At 39.4% G+C, this 17,713-nt stretch overlaps 1 protein-coding gene across 1 annotated transcript in view; it reads right to left on the bottom strand.

Moving 5' to 3' along the window:
- The window catches only part of CCDC148 (coiled-coil domain containing 148), a 277,956-nt gene that overhangs the window by 8,380 nt on the left and 251,863 nt on the right, over positions 1-17,713 (bottom strand). The window contains exon 16 of the mRNA XM_078147022.1: positions 2,436-2,553. Within this exon, the coding sequence (XP_078003148.1) occupies positions 2,436-2,553 (118 nt within the window). The remainder of the gene's footprint in view (positions 1-2,435; positions 2,554-17,713) is intronic.

The raw sequence follows: 17,713 nt of genomic DNA, 5'->3' as shown, positions 1-17,713 counted from the left end.
ACTCCTTGAGAGCAGGTAGGAATAGTTTGGGGCTTTATCTTTGTATTCTAATTCATTTGGAATATTTCTTTGTACAATGTAGGTGCTTAATAAATTCTTGTTAAATTTGATACTATTTTATAACATTCCCCAAGGCCCTTAACCTTTTTGTTATTTAATTTCCTTTTTCTTTGTATTTGAAGGTCTTTCTCTTGATCATTTGGAGTAGTTTAGTGTTTTTTTAATTTAATTGTTAAATTCAACCACCATGTATCTTGGAATTTGTGGCTTTGGGTTTTTTTCTGGAGGCAATCTATGAATTCTTTCAACTGGCATTTCATTTTCTAAGTTCAGAAGTTCTGGGCAGTTTTTTTTTTGTATTATTTCTTACAATATGGTGTTTAGGTGTATTTTTTGTCTTGTCTCGTTCTTCTAGAAGACCTATGATCTTTTGGTTGTCTTTATACAACCTGTCTTCAAGATAGTATGTTTTGCATGGATAATTACCATATTTTCTTTTAATGTTATTATTTTTTGCTTCATTATTCTAGATCACCCTTCATTTACATAGATTTGCATCTCTAATCTATTATTCTCTTTTGAGTCTTTGGTGAGACTTGCCATTGCAGCAGACTCAAGTCTATTCTGCCCATGATTTTTGCTGTGTAGGCAAAAAAAATTGCTCTCATAATTCTCATTTCTCTTTTAACCACTCAGGAATAGCGTATTATGGTTCCATGTTCTCCTCAAATTCCACAGGGCTCTCTATCTTATCAAGTGTTGGATCATTTTCCTTTATTTTGAGGTATTTATTCATTTACTAGATCTGAAGGCCATATTTTCTTCATCTGTTTGTGTTTTCCTTGTTGATTTATCTGCTTATGTTCAAGGTCTTAGAGTTTTCTCCTTCCCAAAATGCTAGGATAAGTTAGTCTTTTTTCCCACTTATTTCCCCCTATTGCTCACTTCCTGACTCCCTCCCCTCTGGTGGTAGTTTCTCTGAAAGCTGGATTTCAAAGTCTCTCAGCCTCCTCCTACTCTAGGCAATTCGCAGTTTATTATCCTAGGTCTCTGCTCCAAGCAACACTTCAGGCAACAGAAATGGCCCAAGCTGAACATAGTGCTCTTTCTGTCAGATTTAGTGAAGTTCCTCACAGTGCCCCACATCCAATGTCCTGTCCTAGTCCCCTGTTCCATTCCCTCTGTTCCTCAGTCCTCTCATCTGGCACTAAAAGTCATGGGTTTATTTCTGGAGTTTAGGTTTCTAAGGGCTGGGCTCTATCTCAGGCCCAAATATTTGTTCTGCCACTTTCCCTCTGTTCCACTGTTTTCCCACAGAGATCTTTTGCAGCATAGAAAGCTGCTGCTGTGGCACCAAACAACTGTCTCAGTCCAAGAAAATTGCTGCATCCTGGAGCCAGGATCTCCACAGTACTGGAAAGAAAAAGGGGGGGCGGGGACTGGGGTATGGAGTTAAGTTTTGCTGCAAGCATAAGTATTGGGTCCTTGGGTTGGCTAGTGCAGCCTTGATGTTGGGAGCATAATAGGCATTGGTGGAGGGGTGTTGACTGAGCTCAGGGTAGGCATCAGTTCATGTATATTCTTTAAAAATTTCTCTTGTATTCTTGCTAGATCATGGAGACAGCTGAACTCACTTTATTTTGGGTGTATGTTTTCTATTTTGAAGAGGTTCAAAAGCTCATGGGGTCAGAGAAAATGTCTAGTCCTCCATCTTGTTGGTCACATGACCTGAAATTCCAGTCCTTAACTTTTTATTCTTGTTATCTACCTTCAATACCCATATCAAGTGAACTATTGCTTCAGGTATTAAATATTATTACATAACTCTCAATTCTGCAGAAACGTGGCATTTAAAAACTGGTTACAAGTTCTATTGAACTGAGGATGTCTCAAAGCCCAGGTGAAGGCCTAACAGCTTCTTTGCAACTATTTTAATCCCTAGACTAGTATGTCAGAATTTTACTACTCTCAATTATTATCAAGCTGTTAACAAACTAGAGGTGACATGGAGGCACTGAGTCTTAGGAGAGATTTCTAAAGGTGTGGATGGAGTTTAAATAAACTCAGGAACTGGCCATTTCAGATAACATAAATGTGATCTCAATGACCAATTCTTCTCCCTTGAATGAAGGTCTGTGTTGGAAAGAGCACTAGAAAATCTGGGTTGGAATCCAGGCTCTGTGGCTGACTGAGTGACCAGCAAGGTACTCCCCACTTCTCCTGTTTGGTGCCCAGTTTTCATATCTCTCAAATAAAAGAGGTGACCTATGTGAACTAGGTGTCATCTAGATCTAAATCCCTATGATGTATCCAAATTCTGAAGAGTCTGACTTCAAAAAGCAGATGTCTTGAAATTAACTTTAGTAACTATCACATTATAGTATTTAGAAGCATCTTTAATTACATATTCAAATATTCAAATTAAACAAAACCACCTGTTTCCTGAGGGCCTCTAGCCTCTTCTCTCTTTCTTCTTTTTCCTTTGTTTCCTTAATGGCCATCTCTTTTTTCTCCATCCAGCGCTTTTCCAGTAATTCCTGTCTAAATTTGACCCTTTAAGTAATAATACAGAAAGATGTTTGTAAGGTGTCATTATAAGCCTGGCAAATATACAGAATGAAACATGAGGGCAGAAGCTGCTAAAGGTACCATCTTACTGCAGTATATGTTATTCTAAATCATTTTTCCCCTAGCAGGTCTGTCATAGAAGGGACCTTAGAAGGTTATCTAGTTTATCATTCATCCTCATAAAATTCCCTACTACTCACTTTTAATCACACTTCTTACAGTCAGTACTGAAGCTAAACTATCCCTGAAAGACAACCCTCACACTTATTTTTTAATATTTCATAGACTTATAGACTGTTAGAGCTGGACATGACCTTAGATATCAATACTTCCAGTATTCCGGTGTTGTGCCATTCATAATGGTAACATAAATTTTCACTCTGACAATTCGAAATGTTAAAAAGACAATACTGCTGATTGCTACAGATAACATTTTTAGCCAGAAGAGTAAACAAAATAAGACACTCCAATTCTGTACTCAAAGTGTTATTACTATCAGAATAGATTTATGAAATATATTTTAAACATCCTTTAGACACAATTTTCATTCATTTCTACTCTAGGATGACTTGTTTTCTTTGCTGAGACTTTATAGAAATGCACTTTGACATCTGTAGATGGCAGCAAAAAACATGATTCTCTCCTCAGCATTCTTTCCACTTGAGCTATTCCATTCCTCCTTGAAATTCACAACTATTAAAACAGGGCAGAAAACTATCTAAATATCCAACCACATCCATTCAGCATTGGGGTGGAGAGTCCTCTCTTGAAACAACCACACTTATTCTTCTGCAGTCACACTGAATATTAAAGATGCAAATACTTCTTTCAGAAATAGTAGTGCCAGGTTCTCTCAACAGCAAGCACTGTGCCACCAACACCTCTATCTTCTAAATTATATCAATTATGACTATTTATACTTAATAGTTTTTGTGGGGCAAAAGCTATTTTTGTTATGCCAAGTCTTTGTGCACAGGGAATACACCTACATTTTTCACTGATGCATCTCATCCCAAGCCCTTGCCTCTCAGGAAATGCAGCAGAGTATAGAAGAAAGAGCAATGATTAAAGGAGTCTCAGGAACTGAGTTCAAATCCCAGCTCTGCCCCTTATTATATGTGTGACCTTGGCAAGCCACTTAACTTCTTCATCTATAAAATATGGGTGTTAGATTACATAGTCTTTAAGGTCCCTTCTAGCTCTAAATCTGTGAGTCCCAAAATAAATCCAGTGTGTAATGAATCGCAATCCCCTACCAGGGCTACAATCCAGGAAAAGATGCTTCTGTTGACATTGCCAGGACATAATATTTTATTTATTTGTTTATTTATTTATTTTTAAACCATGGCCTCTATCCCTGCATCTCTCATCTACCCTAGTCATATATGCATATTTTCTTTAATGAGGTCCTACTCAATTTTATCCTAGCCCAGAATAAGTGAGTAGCTATGATGTTTCAATTAAAAGGTACCCTGAGATTTCACAATGACCATATGCTAATCTTCATAACCTTCATAAAGTTTCACTTCCTTTGGGATATATAGTAGTAAATGCTCTTGTAGCTATAGTATGATTTCAGGTTACTCTATTGCAAAAATAAAAAGAGCTGACTTGTGCTTAGAGGAAACTGACTTCAAAAGCATGAGAGTTAGTGAGTGGCATTCCAGCCTAGGTAATGGGAAAGGATGGATCAGTGGCTATATTGACCCTCCTGTAATCTCCAAGATTAACAGCGTTGCCCTAAAGGTCTCCTTGGCAATTCAGTGAAGCAGAAGTTCCATCCTAAATGTCTTCATTTTTAAGGATGATGTTATTGAAATTGATCTTCCAGAAATCTCTCTCTCTCTCTCTCTCTCTCTCTCTCTCTCTCTCTCTCTCTCACACACACACACACACACACACACACACACACACCCCTGCATTGTCACTTTTCCTCCCTTCCACTATTTGAGGTAGTCACCTTTTCTTCCAGTTAAACCACGGCTGTGAAGGGAAGCATTGACAAATGGTTCAACTCACTGACTGCTAAGTGTTGGGTGGTGAATTCCCAAACTGGGATCCTGGGTTCATCTCACAACCTGTGTTTTTCTCGTTGCATCTACAAAGGCTGAAAGCGCTGCAGAAAGGCTACTTTCAAGTCCTTTGGGGGAGGAGAAGCATCATACTGTTCAAAAGCAGCAGCTGCTATAGAATCAGGTGCAGCATTAACTATGATCTGAAGAGGATTTGGCTTAAGCCTCAGGGCTGGAGCACGGTTGCTCTGACTTGAAGCTTCCCGGTAGAAAGAGAGAGTTTATCTATCATTTAGAAGACTGTTTCCTGTGTGCCCCACACTCAAAGGGATCAGCATTCAAATGCAAATGGTTTTGTTAAACACCTTGAAGTGTAGTAACAAACTCCCTTTGCTTCGGAAAGTGTTGGACAAACCCAGTCTCCTCCTACCTCACTCTCCTTTTGAAGCCAAAACTTACTCTCACCTCAAAAGAGGACGCATTAAAGGCTCTGCAAAGCAACAGACAGGAACTATGCCTACACAGGTTTTTTTCTTTTTCATTTTTTTTTTCAAATTGGTTTGGTGGGGAATGAACTAGAACATGAACACACATGCAAGAGTCTTACTGACTGTAACCTAACTACTGGATATCTTCACTCCTATATTTCATATTTATACACACTTTCTACTAAAACAAGGAAAGGCTGTATTACAAACACACACAGAGATGGTAATTTTTGCTGAGTTGCTTTCTCTCCTTTCTTTTTTATTCTTTGTTACAAGGGAAGGTTCTTGTGTAAGGGAGGGAGGGAGGTCTATAGTCTGAAATAAAGGTAATGCAAAAACAAATAAATGCAAAATCAATAAATTCTTTAAAAAAAATACAGGAGAAAAAAATAAATGCTATCAAAAGTTCTCAGCCTGAAGTAGGCTTTTATTAAAAGAGGTATGAACCACTTTCCTAGGAAGGATTTGTGCAGACTCTAAGGGTAATGTCTTTTATCCCCCCATAAAGGAAAGCTTGCTTGTTTTGCCTCAGGAAAAGAGATTTTATTAACCCAGAAGGGCTGGAGCTGAAAGATGGTGATGGGGAGGGTTGGGATTAGGCTTAAGGAAGGGGACACTGGAAAAGCATTATGAATACCATAGTTAATCTATTCCCAAAATAGTAACAAATAAAATGTTTGGTCTAATGGTCTTTCTGCATCTTTTCCCTAATATTCTTGAGTTTAGAGCTTTAGGTAAACAACAGCCAAACAGACCAAATTTGATGTGGATAAAAATACAGCAAGGACTACAATGAGCCCTTGTTACTTCAAGCCTGTTGTTGGTTGGAGGATGCTCCTGTAAGAGAAGGCTTCAGTAAGTGAAAGAGTTCTAGTTGACCCACTTCTGCACCATACTCAGTTCTCTAGAATTCCTTGCCCCTTGTCTAATTGATGATCATGCCTTGCCAAACTTCAATCCTGGATTACATCTACCATTTACTCTCTACATTTTAATTGATTTGCAGCTGAACAAACCTGGAGAAAAATCATGACACCGTGCTGCCTGGATCCATTACAATTTTATATAATCTCAACTTGACCTCAATGCAGCAAAGCAATCCTTATATCTCCCTAAATGATCTGCTATCCCAAACCTATCAGACAGTCTTTAATGGATCCTCCCACATGCACTTCCCCTTCTCCAACCCAGCCACTCTCTCAGCTAAGGACCTGGCCTCATACTTTACTGATAAAAATCAAAATCATTCATGGAGACCTCATTTCCCCACATTCCATCTTACATCACTCACATATCTCCCCCTATTTCCTCCTTAACATCAGTCTTGCATGAAGAGGTGGGCCGATTCCTCTACGTTCCTCTACAGCTAGGTGTCTCAGTGGATGAAGTGGCAGGCCTGAAGTCAGGAAGCTTCATTTTCTTGAGTTCAAATATGACTTCAGAAACTTACTAGCTGTGTGACCCCGAGCAACTCACTTAACCCTGTTTATCTCAGTTTCCTCATCTGAAAAAATGAGCTGGAGAAGGAAATGGCAAACTACTCTAATACCTTTGACAAGAAAATTCCAAATGGTGTCGAGTCAGCTATGACTGAAAAAAATGACTAAATATCATCCTCACTCTCTGATCTTTATTCTGTCTTCATCTACTGGCTCCTTCTCTGTTACTTACAAATAAATCCATGTTTCCCTCACAGTTAAAACAAACAAACAAACAAACATACATACAAGCAAACCCTCATTGATTTGGCATCCGCATCAGTTGTCATCCTATATGACACCTCCCTTTCTCAGCTAGACTTCTTCACAAAGCCAAAATTATTTTCCTAAAGCACAGGTCTCACTATTTCACCTCTCTGTTTAACAAGCTCCAGTGCATGTGTATCACCTCCAAGATAAAAATAAAAAATTTTTTAAAAAGCTTTTGTTTGGCCTTTAAAGTTCTTCCCCAGTTGGCCCCTTCCTACCATTCCTGTCTTCTCACCCTTTACTCTCCTTCATTCATTCTATGCCCAGCCCCACTGGCCTCCTTGCTATTCCTCAACACATTTCATCTCTTAATTCCACATCATTGCATTGGTTGTGTCTCATGTCTGGAATGCTCTCCCACTTCGCTTTCTCTTAGATTCTCTGGCTTCCTTCCAGACTCAGCTCAAATTCCACCTTCTGCAGATGGCCCTTCTCCATTCATCCTGGGCTGGTGCCTTCCCTCTGAGCTTACCTTCCATCTACTCTGTATGTATCTTGTATATACATAGTTATTTACATGTCTCCCCCCAATAAAATGTGAGCTCCTTCAGGCCAGGAACAGGGTTTTTGCCCTTCTATGATGCCTGGCACATAGCTGGTACTTAATTTAAAAAAAAAAACTCATTGATTGACAAGAGAGAAGCCTGTCCATGGTGAATGTCTAAGATTCTGTGTCTGCTTTCTTGGCCAATCAAGGACCTATGAGGGTAAAAGCATACGTCCTCAATGACATGGACCAGCTGGATAAATAATATCATATCTTCTGGGGCAGTGATATATACAGGTAAGAGGAGCATGTAAGTACAAAATTCATCTCAGAGCTGGAAGGAATCACCAAGTATAGCTCATTCATTTTTGTACATGAAGAAACTAAGACCCAAAGTGGAAGCCATTCACCCAAGGTCAACTAACTCAAAGGAGGGAAGGACTAGAATGTGAAACTTCACATTTTGGAGCTTTTTAATTTATGGGGAGGGGGGAATCATCCTTACAAACTATATAGGAATTCATTTGTTACTTTGAGAATCACCATGTAGATTTGTGTGCAGAAATGTTACTTTGCCCCAAAATATTGTATGATTGGAACCATTACTTAGATATGTTCGTTGAGTGAATCAGAGTTATGTTAAAACTATCTGACATTTTAAAGTTTTTTAATTATAAATCTATTAGGCGCTTTGATACTTCAAGAAACTTGTCAATACAGATGTTCTTGTCACCAACATGCTTAAATCCCTCTACATTTATGGTAGATTTTTTTTGCCATCACCAAAACATTTGTCACCTAATGTCCAATGTGGTAATGAGCCTTTCTGACTATAGTCAGGCTGGTGGGTGACTATGACAGAGATAGTCACAAGACTTGAATTTGAGCCTTTGTGGAATGGTGGGCCTCACCCGAGCATGTATTTTATTAGCATGACCTATGACAGGCCAGGGTCACCTCCATGCCTTGATGAAGCATCAGAGCAGGACTTGAGGAGAGGTTCAGTCTGTTCTAGAGGGATTCTCACAGTGTTGCTTTTGTGGTCACTAGACATTTCTGGTAGATTTTTAAAAACTTGTTATTTGTATGGCCCCTACCAATGGCTACATCATAACTTTTATTAGCTATACAGGAAGGGAAGTCATGTTGAGGATTTGCCCCTAATATTGGTAGAATGCTTAAATCCTTCCACTTTGTATTAGAAATACAGAAAAATGCTTTTAAAAGCTAAAACTGAAAATTGAACTTAGTTGGTTAATTCTATGCTACTTTTTTAAAAAAAGGATTGTTGATAGGCACATGCAATTTCTGATAAGCATAATTTCACTTAAAATGTTTTCAGATTCACAAATATTCAAAGCAAAACAAAAATACCGCATTACTGGAAATAAGACTTTATAAAGGCATGCTTCTAATATGTGCAACCACATTTTCAGTCAATGATGAATGATGTTCTTTACTTTATAAAATCGCTGCATTTCACCACTTGGATTTAACTATATTTAGCCTCTGCTAATGATAACAACAAATGACAAATGAAACATCTTAGTCTGTTCTCATTATTAAGGAGATACACATCAAATATAGAATGCCTCTCTGTCTCTGCTTGTGGTAGAGATGGCATAGTAACTGTGACAACAAAAGAAACCACAATCCTTTCCCTCAAAAAAGATTTAACCAAATAGGAATAATAAAACTTGGCTCCTACAATACTGTCAGAAAATCCCCTTTTTACTCCCTTTCTTCCTTCCCAGGCCTCTTACAACTTCTGTGCAAATCAGACATCAAAGGGGTCACAGTTTTAAACAGTGATTCAGCAGCCCACGGCAATAAAGTCAAGTCTGATTTTCTATTAACATAGAAAATGACTAGAAAAGAGCTTTCACCACCACCCTACAATTTAGCATTCTTTTCTTCTGAGTAAAACCAGCAGACTAGAACAGGACTTCCTCAAGCACCTTGGGAAATACCATTGTTTTAAAAGGAACCCTCCTACATAAAAAGCAAAAAACAAACCAAAAAAACAAAAAACCCTCATAAAGTACAAATTCCCTCAGTTCAGGCTTTAAAACACATACATATAAGTAAAAAATGAAACACTTTGCTCTTTCTTTTATATCAGGTGTATAGGTATACACATGTATACATATAGGGTACATGTGCATGTGTACATGTGTATGTATATATGTACATATACATGCATATATGTATATATATGTATACAAGTATCATAGACATTCACGTGTGTGTGAACACATGTATGTACATAAGTGTGTAAGTAAAGAGAACAACATGTTCTGTTCTTGACACATGTTCTTAGCCTACTGTAAAGAACCTGTTCAGGGCTCCTTTCTAGAAGGTTTACTACTTCCCTACTTGGTGTTTTTCTCTTTCAAGTTTCAACATTTTTCCTCTGAGGCTCTTTCTCTTAGGGTTGGGCCTCCCACCACCTTTTATTTTCTCTGAATGTGGACTGTGGGGTGGAGCTCTGGAATGGAAGCTTCTTTTCATCTTCAAGGACAGACACCCATACAGTGCAACACATCTATCACATTCCCAGAGAGTGAGAAGAACTTTTTTTCTTTACTTTTGCTACTAGATCTAAGCAGAGAAAGAATAAAGCCCCTCTCCACCACCAACTTGACAAGTTCTACTGCTTAAGGTTCCATTCTGAGAAGGATATCCTGTAAAAGTAGCAAAATCAAGCCAAGAGACAGGAATGTGGCTCTTGTGCAGTAGTTTAATGCCAGACTAATGAGGAGAAACATAAGTGAACCGGGAATCCTTCTGACTAACCTGATAGGCACTTGACATTACCAGAATAGATATGAAAAAATTAGCAAGAGGCAGAGCCAAGATGGCGGAGTAAAAGCAGTGACTTGCTTGAGTTCTCCCCCAAACCCCTCCAAATACCTGTAAAAAATGGCTCTAAACAAATTCTAAAGTAGCCAAACCCACAAAAAGACAGATTGAAACAAATTTCCAGCCTAAGACAACCTGGATGGTTGATTGGAAAGATCTATTGCACTGGGCTGGGAGAGGAACACAGTTTGGTGTGGAAGCACAGGCAAAACAGGCCTCAGCAAAGCTGGAGCAGGCCTCAGAGGACTGAATCATGGGCAGTTATGGTAGTTTCCAGACTTCTCAACCCATGAATGCCAAAGATAACTTAGAAGGTTGGTAGGAAAAGTCTGTGATCACAGTGAGAGAGAAGCTCGGTCGCAGCCCCAGTGCCGGCTCAGACCCAGGGTGGCAGCTGTTTCTGGAGCTCTTGGCCCACAGCTGGAGAGGGAATCAAGTGTCCGATCAGAGGGATATTGCAGGGATCTCTTTGCTGGTGCTGAGGCAGGATTCTCTTGCTTTGCCTGTGCTTGGATCTGGGTCACAGTTCTGGGTGGCAGTCCTAAAACACAGAGGGGCACTGGTGTGGTGGAGCTTATAGTGGTGGTAAAGAGAGAATCCTCCTCACAGTTCCAAGGCAGAAAAGAGTGCTTGTGGTCACTCATAGACCACAGCCCATGCCAGAAAAGGAGTAAACATCTCGCCCTTGATCACACAACCTTGGAAGAACTGAAAATTTACAATTCCCTAAAAGTATCTCTGAAAACAGCTGCACAAAACCCCTGAAGCTTGAGACAATACATTCTCCACACTGGAAGCAGACCCTACCTTAACAAAGAATTTATAACTCAAGTAATTGGCTGGGATCATGAGCAAACTGCACAAAAAAGTCAGAATCTTTCTTTGGTGACAAAGAAGATCAAAACATACAACCAGAAGGTAACAAAGTCATAGCTCCTACATCCAAAGCTTCCAAGAAAAATATGAATTGGACCCAGGCCATGGAAGAGCCCAAAAAGGATTTTGAGAAACAAGTAAGAGAAGTAGAGGAAAAACTGGGAAGAGAAATGAGAGTGATGCAAGAAAATCATGAAAAATAAGTCAACATCTTGCTAGAGGAGACCCCCCAAAAAAAATACTGAAGAAAATAACACCTTAAAAAGTTAGCAAGATCCCTTAACACCATTTTAAAAATGGGCTCTTATCTCCTCACTCATAGATGAATGTGGTCAGAAATGAAACTTTGAAACCTTTAACATTTCTTTCTAATTTCCCTCCAGGGATAAGAAGGCCTTCTTTCCTCTATGAAGAAAAGGAGGGGAAAATCCTGAGGTGGACAATTTATAAATTATAAATATTTATAGATATATTTACATTTATTTATATAATGTGTATACAGTTACATAGTGTTTTTATATACTTTTGCTTATTATTATCCCTATTTTAGAGATGAGGAAACTAAAACTAAGAGAAGTGATTTGCCTATGGTCACATGGTGATGGGTGAAGCCCATTCTCAGATCCATGTTTTCATATACTAAGTCCAGCTCTCTTTATACCAATGGTTTTAATATTTGCATTTTGGTTGGCTGGTTGTTGTCTTCATGCTCTAAGAACACCAAAGTGCATTTTACAGAAGAGACAAAGAATTTGTTAGAACTTTTCAAGGGGGCAAAGTAAAAATCTAGTGGAGTCAAAATACCAGAGAGTGAAACCAGGGAGGTATGTTTTCATTAAGTTAGAATTGTAATGATTTGTCCCTGTTGCCTGGTTTACCTTGTTAACACCTAGTTTGAAAAAAGGGAAGCAGTAGATTGTTAAGCAAACTGATAGTGTAAAAAAAAAAGTAAATTTTAAATTTTCATGGTATTTTCTTTCAAAAGAATATGGCACAGATCAGAAGATAAGTATGTGTTTCCCTACATTTAAAGAAAAAGCTACAGCTGCTCAAGCAAGGTAAGGATTACCTTACCAAGGACTATCTCTGTGTTAATAAATTTCACATAGAATACTGACATGAGTCAGTATACAAGAGGTACCTAAAAAGAACAGTATTCCCTATACAGTAGTAGTTCATTGCAACACAACTCATTATTTTCATAGGTCTGAATATATCACGGACTAAATCATAGCTTATAAAACATAAAAAATATACTATCAAGACCTGTTATGACATGAATAGCCTACAAAATGGTTGTCTGTCCTGTTCACCCCAAACCAATGTATTTATTCTTCTGTCAGTTGGCAAATATCAGAGGGATCCCCTAGCACAAGTAGAAAAGGATATTTTATTTCTTAAAATCATGACCAGTGTTCTGCTTCTCAAGTGGATAAAGAGTTAGCTTTGAAGCCAGGGAGACCTGTATTGAGGACTTACTGACACACACTGGCTAATCATGGATAAATCCCCTGAACATTTTTTAGTGCTCCAGACAATTCTCTAAGACTATAAATTGAGGAGAAGGTGCTTATTTAGAAAAATTAAAAGAAACAAAGGAGAGATTATGGGGAAATGATGATGCATTAGGATCTAGAGGAGCCCATTTCTCTCCCACAAATATCTCCAGTTGAGTTCTAAAAATGCACCAGAAGGAATAATGATAAATATGAACAAAGATAATCTGCTATAAACTCCTCTGTTCTGTCCAGAGCTGCACAAAAAGACTGCCAGAATCCTGAGGAAGGAGCAGAGAAAAGTGAAGGTAAGTAGAAGGTGAAGGACAAAGCATTGTAGTCCCAGGGTAGGGAACACAGCTGCTCTAGCATCAAGCCAGGAAGGGACAACCCAGGGGTCTTATCTCCATTCACATCAAGGGACCAGGCCAGGCCAATGCCCAGCAACCCAGGGGCTTCCTCTGCTTCACAGTAAAAGATGGGACCACATTAGGAAGCCCACATTGGCCTTAGCAAATACAGACAGTCATAGCCCAATCCAGTATCCGGAGTGGTCCTGGACCAACACAATATCCAGGCAGCCTGATCTTTATTGTTGGAGGAAATTACTGAACAAGAGTTGTATATAATGCTAGTGAAATCACAAGTCCATTCCTTATCACCATCACATTCAATGTCTACAGTGATTTCAACTTACCAAAGAGATATATAAAGAAATGTCTTTATTGTGTATACACAAGTAACCCATTATTTTTTCTTTAAGTTAACTGGATTTAAATTATTATTAATAATAATAGCTAGCATATGGTTTTAAAGTTTGTGAAGCATTTTATACACATTATCTTATTTGATTCTCAAAACAACCCTGCAAATTAGGTGCTATTATCATCCCAGTTTACAGACAAGGAAACTAGGGCTCAGCGAGATTAAGTGACTTGCCCAGGGTCACCCAGCTAGTAAGCAGCAGGCCTCTCAAATCCAAGTCTGCATTACAGTATTATGTGCAAGGTATGGTGCCAGATGCACCAAAGATGAAAAAATAATGATTCCTGCCCAAGGAGCTTATAGCCTAATAAGGAGATAAGACATATTCCTAGAAGAAAAAGTCTTCTCTAATCAAAGGATCAGGAAGGCCTTGTGGTAAAGATGACACCTGAGCCGAGGCTTGAAAGAAAAGAGGGACTTCAACAGCCTCACATGTGGGCACCCCAAACCTGCCCAATCACTTAATCATCACAGCTCTTCCCTAAATGTCACAATTCCAGTCTACCAGGCTCCCCTTATCATGGGAGACAAAAGTATTCCTTAAAGTTTTCTTTTACAGAAACAATTGAGTCCCATTTGCTATGAGCTCCTTCTTCCCTCTTCTTTATCTCATATCACCCAAATGCCTTCTAGCAACTATTTCCTTCTCTATCCCATCTCACATCTTGATGTGATTTTACTCCTTTTCAAGGCTAACCACTCGCTCTCAATCTCATTCTTTCCCAACTCTTCCAATAGATTGCCCCCTCTGTCATCTCTACTTCATCATTTATTTTCAATCTCTTCCTGTCCACTGGTTCTTTTCCTACTGCCTACAAACAAGTCTGTTTCCCTCATTCTGGAAAAAAAAATTCACTTCCTTGCTAACTAGCCAATATGTTTTCTGTCCCCTGTGGTTAAACACTTGGAAAAGGCCTCTACACTACATGCCTCCACTTTCTTTCTTTCTTACCCTCCTCTGTCTAAAGTTATCTTGATCTCTTAGTTGCTAAATCCAATGGTCTTTTCTCAATCTTCATTCTCCTTAATCTCTCTGCAACTTTTGATACTGTCAATTGCCCTCTTCTTGATACTCTCTTCTTCTGGACACCAGTAGTTTTCAAGACATCACTCTCTCCTGGTTTTCCTGCTACCTATTGGACAGCTCCTTCTCAGTTTCCTATGCTCTATCCTCATCCAGATCATGAACTCTAACTAGAAGAGTTCCATAGAGGCTTAGGCCCTCTTCTCTTCTTCCTCTGTATCAGCTCCCACAGATTTAATTACCACCTCTATGCTGATGATTTTCAAATCTACCTATTCTGCCCCAACCTTTTGTGCTGCCTTCCATTCTCACATCTCTAAATGCCTTGCAGACATTTCAAAATGAATGTTCAGTAGACATCTTAAACCCAATACATACAAAACCAAACTCATTATCTTTTCCCTACCCCTGCCCTAAACCTTCTCTACCTCCTACCTTCCCTGTTACTGAAAAGGATAATACCATCTTCCTAGTCCCTCAGGCACACAACTCAGGAGTCATCCTTGGTTCTTCACCATTGCTCAACTGCCATAATCAATCTGTTGCCAACATCTTTTAAACATGTCTCAGATATGACTCCTTCTCTCCTCTGGCACTGCCACCACTCTAATGCAGGTCCTTATCACTTCACCCCTGAACTATTGCAATAACCCGCTAATAGGGCTGCCTGCCTCAAGTCTCTCCCCACCCTAATCCATTTCCATTTAGCCACTAAAGTGATTTCCTAAAATTCAAGTCTGATCATGTCACACCCACCCCCTACTAATCAACCCCAGTGGCTCCCTATTGCCTTCAGGATCAAATACGAAATGTTCTGTCTGGTGTTCAAAGCCACAAACAGAAACTCGGCTGTTTGTAGGTCAGCAAGCCTTTTTACAAATGGCTGATTTCCAGGCATGGGCCATTGTACACATTAAAAATTCTGAGTCATTTATAACACAAAACTGAATACTTCAATTACATGCAAGTGCTAGATCCATTACAGGCCAGGGTGGATTGTAGAGCTGCAATACCCTGACGTATCCATCAAAAAGATTAACCAGTAGCAAATGCTCCAAGAGATAAAAACAAAACAACATTGCTCTATGGAAGCTTTCAACCCACACAGACCTAGCAGATACTAATGATAATCCTCCACCCTGAATGCGGGTTGCTCAGATTTAGAAGGGCTGTAGAGAATAAAAAGCCAAAATATTTTGACAAAATGATGTGATTCCTTAAGTTTATTAGACTCATACTTGGGATTTTTTCCTTCAATTAATTACAAATAGAGAAATATTCAAAGAAATAATCATACACATGCATATGGCATATACATCTATAAGGTTACCCTTATAGATGACAAATATAAAGTTGTATTTGTATTTAATTCCTTTTCTTTTTCCTTTCTTTTCTTTTCCTTTCCTTCCCCCTTTGATAACCCTCCTCTCCACTCTCTTGCCCTGCCTTCCTCTTTCCTATTTTAGCCTCCCCTTCTCTTCCCTTCAGGTTGAGTCTCCCACTCTCCATCAGGCTGGAAGTATAGCTGGTCCAATACTGATTTTATGGGAGCTTTGATCTGCTCTATTTCTGACCTAAGCCATTTCAACTCTCCTTAGGCAGCCTGGTGGCTACAAACTGAAACACATTTCAAAAGAGGGCAACTACAATTTTAAATCAGAAAAAAAATTAAAGAAATAAAGAAGAGATTATGAGGAAATGGTGTCTTAGGATCTAGAGGAGCCCATTTCTCTCCCACAAATACCTCCCATGGATAAAAATGTACCAGAAGGAATAATGGTAAATACAAGCAAAGATAATCAGCTATAAACTCTTCTGTTCTGTCCAGAGCTGTGTAAAAAGACTGCCAGAATCCTGAGGAAGGAGCAGAAAAAAGTGAAGGTAAGTAGAAGATGAAGGACAAAGCATCCTGGTCCCAGGACAGGGAACAGAGCCACTGTAGCACCAAGCCAGGAAGGGACAACCCAGGGGTCTCATCTCCACTCACATCAAGAGACCAAGCCAGGCCAATGCTCAGCAAGGCAAGGGGAAACCCAGGGGCCTCCTCTGCTTCACAATAGAAGATGAGAAGAGATCAGGAAGCCCACATTTACCCCAACAAATATAGGCAGCCCTGGCCCAATCCAGAATCTTGGTGATCCTAGACCAACTCAATATCCAGGCAACCTGAGCTTGAACCATAGGAGACAGAGCCAAACAATTGTGCCAAAACGTAGGGCATACTATTGGCCAACAAATTCTGGATTAAGTAGGGCCTACCCACGCTAGGGAGGAATATAGGAGCAGTATTTGACCCAAGCATAAGTCCTAAATCCAGAAACTGAAGCTGAAGATATGAATAAACACTGAATGCAACTGAAAACAACACTGAATGCAGAGAAAAAAAATACCCTGAATTCAGAGAAGCCCAGAAGGTAAGCCCCAAAAGAGAAGAAATCCATAACCTATCCAAGTAGTACCTCAAAGAAAAGAATATCCTGGTGTTTAGAGGAAATGAAAGAAGTGATACATAATGGAATGGCTAGGGAGGGGAAATAACAAGGAGAATCAATACCTTAGAATATATAGAGGTAAACCTTACCCAAGAATTAAACCCCCACAAAGTTAGAATGGGCCAAGCAGAAAACAACTACCCTATTTTAATAAATCACAAATGAAAACTGCCCAGATCTCTCAGAACTAGAGGGAAATGTGAAAACAGAAAGAATCCAGTTTTGGTGGAGGCAGCTCCAGTGACAGCGTTCTCATAGTTGAGGAAAAATATTGCAATGGAATGAGGCATTTGCACATTATTAAGCAGGTAACAAAAAGGTCTACTTTGCCCTAACACAACAAAGATACACAACAAGAATACAGTGGCTCTTAGCTTCTATGGACACAAATTCCCTCATCTCCATATAGAAATACGTCTGGTCCTCAGGGGAAGACAGAATGGAGGATTCCAGTGACTCAAGTGGTCTTCAGAAATCCCCCAAGTCTGAGGAGCCCTCAGTCTTAGGGCTCTGACTGCCTGTGGCTGGTATGCCTTTAGGAGACTAGGAAGCTATGTTGAAGAAGCTCAGTCAGGTAGTAGGGATGGCTTTGTCTCCTTTAAGTAAAGCTAATCCATATTGAAGGTGGGAAAGAGGAAGTGCCAGGGTCTCTCCCATGCTGTGGTTGGTAGGAAAGAATTTGCATCAGGAAAACACTGGAGAATATTAGTCCTATCACAATCTCCTGAAAGAAACCCAAAATTAAAACTGTCAAGAGTGCCACAGTCAAAATCTAGAACTTTCAGGTAAAAGAAAAAGTACTATGGGCAGTCCAAGTTGAAGTACTCCAAGAAAGTACCAAGGAGCCACAGTTGGGATCATAGAAGACTTGGAAGCTGACATTATAAACAAGAGG

The sequence above is a fragment of the Phascolarctos cinereus genome, unplaced genomic scaffold (genome assembly GCF_003287225.1).
Source record: "Phascolarctos cinereus isolate Bilbo 61053 unplaced genomic scaffold, phaCin_HiC Scaffold_726;HRSCAF=1367, whole genome shotgun sequence".
Classification (NCBI taxonomy): Eukaryota; Metazoa; Chordata; class Mammalia; order Diprotodontia; family Phascolarctidae; genus Phascolarctos; species Phascolarctos cinereus.
This window is presented reverse-complemented; position numbering and strand designations above follow the sequence as displayed.